This window comes from Limanda limanda, chromosome 8 (genome assembly GCF_963576545.1).
Source record: "Limanda limanda chromosome 8, fLimLim1.1, whole genome shotgun sequence".
In the NCBI taxonomy this organism is placed as follows: Eukaryota; Metazoa; Chordata; class Actinopteri; order Pleuronectiformes; family Pleuronectidae; genus Limanda; species Limanda limanda.
The window spans coordinates 1,473,763-1,479,898 of record NC_083643.1 but is presented as its reverse complement, the minus strand read 5'-3'; the positions used below and the strand labels follow the sequence as shown (position 1 = coordinate 1,479,898).

General features: G+C 42.1%; 1 protein-coding gene across 1 annotated transcript in view; it reads right to left on the bottom strand.

The window, feature by feature from the left end:
* Window positions 1-6,136, bottom strand: part of LOC133009816 (Fanconi anemia group A protein) — a 29,833-nt gene that overhangs the window by 1,022 nt on the left and 22,675 nt on the right. Inside the window, exons 35-42 of the mRNA XM_061077359.1 lie at window positions 5,637-5,752; window positions 3,049-3,211; window positions 2,614-2,676; window positions 1,565-1,658; window positions 1,384-1,459; window positions 857-992; window positions 679-771; window positions 454-556 (exon numbers count right to left, since the gene is read on the bottom strand). Coding sequence (XP_060933342.1) covers window positions 458-556; window positions 679-771; window positions 857-992; window positions 1,384-1,459; window positions 1,565-1,658; window positions 2,614-2,676; window positions 3,049-3,211; window positions 5,637-5,752 — 840 coding nt within the window. The 3' untranslated portion in view covers window positions 454-457. The remainder of the gene's footprint in view (window positions 1-453; window positions 557-678; window positions 772-856; window positions 993-1,383; window positions 1,460-1,564; window positions 1,659-2,613; window positions 2,677-3,048; window positions 3,212-5,636; window positions 5,753-6,136) is intronic.

Below are 6,136 nucleotides of genomic sequence, written 5' to 3'. Positions count from 1 at the left end.
AACCCCCCCCCCCCCCCTTCCAAACATGAAAGAGAACCTGTGGAAGCTTCAGTCGTCATAGAAACTCAAAAGCTTTAGTTTGTCCAGTTTGGGCGACTGTTAAAAAAAACAACATGGCTGCCTCCGTAGAGCGGAGCCGCTCCTGATGTAAATATAAAGTATTTCAATATAAAGGCTCAATCTGGGGTAAAGAAAACAACTATTTGTACAATTTAGATGAAACAAACTAGTGAAAACATCACTAGGTTTATTTTAAACTTTTTTAGTTTCTGCAGATAGAACCTCTTCACCTGAATCTTACACACTGAACCTTCAGGTTTCTTCAAGCTGTAAAACAAAAGGGCTTCAGATGTACAAGTGTAAAGTTGTGTGAGCATTATGTAAAAAGAGTAAATAAAATGTCGACCTTTTTTAAACAGCTGTTGTGAGTTTGCAGTAAGTTTTAATTCTCACGTGTTCAGAGGAAGTCCATCTCGGGGCTGAGGCTCGGAGCGCTGAGCTGCACGCAGAGCGCCGCCGCCACCTCTGGATCCACGTCTGCACACTGGGACTCCAGCTGCGACAGGAAACCCCCCCCCCCCGACGGAGACAAAAGACAAGAGGGAGACGAGTGAATGTGGTCAGCGGGGGGGGGGTTTTTATCCCGGTGGTGGAAGCTGCTGCTCGTGTGTCTCTTACCCGTCGGCGTTGAGCGGAGGACAGAGCAGGCGTCTGGGAGATCGCTCTCAGAAGAAAGCTCTTGGCTCGGCTCAGAGTCTGGGACGGATCCACCTGACGAAGCATATTTGTGTATTTGATATTCAGAGTTTTTATAAAAGTTCGAGACCAACATGAGCTGATGCACACTCCAGCTCACCTGCTCCTCCGATGCCGGGGCGTGTCCGTCCAGGACGAGCTGCAGCAGGCGGACGTAGCAGAGGACGGCCGCCGGAAGGAACCCGGGACACCGCAGCGCTCTGTGCAGCAGCTCGCCACTCTGCTGGAGCAGCAGGCTACACAACACAACACAACACAACACAACACAACAGAGGGTTAGTCAATCACAGAGAGAAAAGATTCACATTTCCAAGGCAAACTCGTTATAAATCAACCAACCAAACTTTCAAAAGGCTCAAACTACAGACAGAAGCATGGGTCACTTAATGCTTCATATGCTGGGAAATCTGAGAAATCAAAGGTTAAAGTCAACAATCATACCCGTGTATGTTTCTATTTGTTTCTATTAATAAAAATCTTTGCATCCGTTTTATTTTGACCTCATGAATGAAGCTACAGCAGAAGATCGAGGATTCTAAAAGCTGGAAGTTCTTGTTAAATCCAAAGTTTGATGAACACGAGTCAGTAGCTTCAGGACGACCTGGGGGGGGGGGGGGGGGGGCTCACCTGTAGAAAGCCCACGGCATCAGTCGAGTAAACTCATCTGAGGTCACCATGGTAACCGACTGATACACACCTTGCTCTGGAATTTGGAAGAAAACATTTAGTTTTACAGTGAAACATAAACAGGTATTAGCTCTCAGTGCAGATGTGAGATTAATAAGACAAATGAAGACGTTCACTTTACCACTTGATTTAAAGATGAGCAGCCAATCAGAAGAGTCCACCAACACAGACAGAAGGTCGGAGAATAAACTCAACGATTCTTCATCACTTTTCTCCTTAAGCAAAATTAAATGGAGACATAAAACATAGTTATTTCTCTTCAGCTGAAAGAGAAGCAACAGATCAGAGAAGCTGTAGCAAACCAACTGGAACACACAAGAAATACATATAAGACAAATTTCCAGGAGTTTTTACTGACACAGAGGACAGCAATGTGCCCAAACAGTCATATCATTAATTAAATAAACAACGGTAATGTTAGGAATTTCAAACTTTTAACTATAGGTTGTGTCTGAAAGAACTCTTAACAATAAAGATAGAAGTAGTTTTAGCTATATATTAGGCAATCATACAAATGATTTTAATAATAACCTTTCCTTCCTAGGGTTTAATCTACAAATTAAGAATTAATGTTTCACTAGTTCTCATTTCTATTAAAGTGTTATTCCATCAGATTCATTAAACTCACATAGAGTTCCAAGAGCTGTCTGATAAGTCGTCGAGGTTGGACAGAGTGACTTTGTTGATTTCATTCTGTATTTTGTTATGGTTAAGTTGGTGCAGCGGAGATGGCTGGAGCAGAGTAGCGTAGGAACATGACGGAGAGCTGCTGCTATGTCACTTCCTGGATTCGGTGACAAGAGGCGTGGGGCTGCGGCTGGACCAATAAGGGAGATCCAAAGTGATTTGCGGTGACACACCTCCAAATATTCATAACCAATCACATCAAATCTACTGTTATAACTAAACCAAACCCCTGCTGTTCGGGGCCATTTTCATCTTCCTACTGCTAACTTAATTAGCATGGGCTGTGATAATTGTCCATAGCTATGTTTGTTCAACTTTTCATTGTTTCTTAATAAACACTTTAATTAGACCAGACTCTTCTCATATATTAAGGATAAATGAACGCGCCTTGACAGTAAGCGTAGTATTAACATATTTAACTAAATCCAGACCACTCATCTCTTATAAATCTCCACTTCATGCAACCTCGACGTGAACACACACCTGCAGGCACAGGAGCGTGGACAGATGGTCGTTCACACACAGGAAGAGCAGGAAAACCAGCACCTGAGGAAGACATGAGAAACAGGTAGATAAAGAAAAATTCAAAACCACCACGATGCTTCTAAGAAAAGAAAACGAATGGAGCAGATACACAGAGTTTAAAGAACAAGTTTAAATCAAGTCCAACGAGAAGCTTTTATCTAAAGAGACTTGGAACTGAGAGACTAAAGCTCAAAGAGAGACGGCAGCGTTATTATTCAGGATATCGTGGCTTCATTTCTGGATAGGGAGGAGTTGCCTTATATATATTCTATGGTCTGGAGTGTGATTGGCTGGTGAAGAAGCAACAGGAAGTCCTGAGAGGAACAGGTGGAGAGTGTTGTTCTGATCACCAGCGTCGGAGGTTATCAGGATGAGTGTGTTCTGAGCCCCCACCTGTCTGTCCTGTGACACCCGCTCAGGTCGCAGCACGTTCAGGGCGGGGCCGAAGCTCTGGTGGCCCCCCCCACGACCTCGCCAGGCACCATGAAGGCTGCAGGCCAAGAGCAGAGGAGGAGCCGGAGGCATCGGGGGCGTCGGCGACAGGCAGCGTGCAACACTGAGCATCATCACAACACAAACATCATCACAACATAAACATCATCACAACACAAACATCATCACAACACTGAGCATCATCACAACACAAACATCATCACAACACTGAACATCATCACAACACAAACATCATCACAACACAAACATCATCACAACACAAACATCATCACAACACAAACATCATCACAACACAAACATCATCACAACACAAACATCATCACAACACAAACATCATCACAACACAAACATCATCACAACACAAACATCATCACAACACAAACATCACAACACTGAACATCATCACAACACAAACATCATCACAACACTGAACATCATCACAACACAAACATCATCACAACACAAACATCATCACAACACAAACATCATCACAACACTGAACATCATCACAACACTGAACATCATCACAACACAAACATCATCACAACACAAACATCATCACAACACAAACATCATCACAACACAAACATCATCACAACACTGAACATCATCACAACACTGAGCATCATCACAACACAAACATCATCACAACACAAACATCATGACAACACAAACATCATCACAACACTGAACATCATCACAACACAAACATCATCACAACACAAACATCATCACAACACAAACATCATCACAACACTGAACATCATCACAACACTGAACATCATCACAACACAAACATCATCACAACACAAACATCATCACAACACAAACATCATCACAACATAAACATCATCACAACACAAACATCATCACAACACTGAACATCATCACAACACTGAACATCATCACAACACAAACATCATCACAACACAAACATCATCACAACACAAACATCATCACAACACAAACATCATCACAACACTGAACATCATCACAACACAAACATCATCACAACACAAACATCATCACAACACAAACATCATCACAACACTGAACATCATCACAACACTGAACATCATCACAACACTGAACATCATCACAACACAAACATCATCACAACACAAACATCATCACAACACAAACATCATCACAACACTGAACATCATCACAACACTGAACATCATCACAACACTGAACATCATCACAACATAAACATCATCACAACATAAACATCATCACAACATAAACATCATCACAACATAAACATCATCACAACACAAACATCATCACAACATAAACATCATCACAACACAAACATCATCACAACACAAAAATCATCACAACACAAACATCATCACAACATAAACATCATCACAACACTGAGCATCATCACAACACAAACATCATCACAACACAAACATCATCACAACACTGAGCATCATCACAACACAAACATCATCACAACACAAACATCATCACAACACAAACATCATCACAACACAAACATCATCACAACACAAACATCATCACAACACTGAGCATCATCACAACACAAACATCATCACAACACAAACATCATCACAACACAAACATCATCACAACACAAACATCATCACAACACAAACATCATCACAACACTGAGCATCATCACAACACAAACATCATCACAACACAAACATCATCACAACACAAACATCATCACAACACTGAACATCATCACAACACTGAACATCATCACAACACAAACATCATCACAACACTGAACATCATCACAACACTGAGCATCATCACAACACAAACATCATCACAACACAAACATCATCACAACACTGAACATCATCACAACACTGAACATCATCACAACATAAACATCATCACAACACTGAACATCATCACAACACTGAACATCATCACAACACAAACATCATCACAACACAAACATCATCACAACACTGAACATCATCACAACACTGAACATCATCACAACATAAACATCATCACAACACTGAGCATCATCACAACACAAACATCATCACAACACAAACATCATCACAACACAAACATCATCCATCAGCAGGAGGAAGATGAAGGAGTTAAATCTCTTCATCACGACGACAGTGAAACGTTTCCTCAGCGACAAGGATCAGAGACTCAGAGACTCAGAGACTCAGAGACTCAGAGGATCAGAGACTCAGAGGATCAGAGACTCAGAGACTCAGAGACTCAGAGGATCAGAGACTCAGAGACTCAGAGACTCAGAGACTCAGAGACTCAGAGACTCAGAGACCCAGAGGATCAGAGACTCAGAGACTCAGAGACTCAGAGGATCAGAGACTCAGAGACTCAGAGACTCAGAGACTCAGAGGATCAGAGACTCAGAGACTCAGAGACTCAGAGACTCAGAGGATCAGAGACTCAGAGACTTAGCGACGAGGATCAGAGACTCAGAGACTCAGAGTCTCAGAGACTCAGAGACTCAGAGACTCAGAGACTCTGAGACTCAGAGACTCATGAGGAGAAGGTTTTACCTGAGAGCCCAGAGACGAGAGTCAGAGACGAGCTGCAGCTGCTCCGGGAGACGCTCGCCATCACACACACGAGTCCACAGGGACGACAGCACCGGAGACACACACTCCCACCAGCGCTACACAAACACACACAATCATCATGATGTCAGAACTCTCAACACAAACATGTTCATCGTAATTATGTTCTTGTGTTAGTACTGATTTCCTTGTTTTATGTGTAAGTCATAAATATATTTCATAACATGAAATCTTCAAACTAACACAATAAGAATGTTTCTCTATGTTCCTGGTTCATCAGCTCCGAGCAGATATCGTGACTTGTGTGAGGAGGAGAAGTTGATCGTAGGACTGTGTGAAACTGAAGCAGCTGAATGTATTAATGTTATAATCCTTCTCTGACTTTCCACGAGTGTCAGTATTGATATTCGGCTCATGATTAGGGTTGCAAAATTACGGGAATATTCAAAGTTGTAAACTTTCCTTGGGAATTAACCGGAATT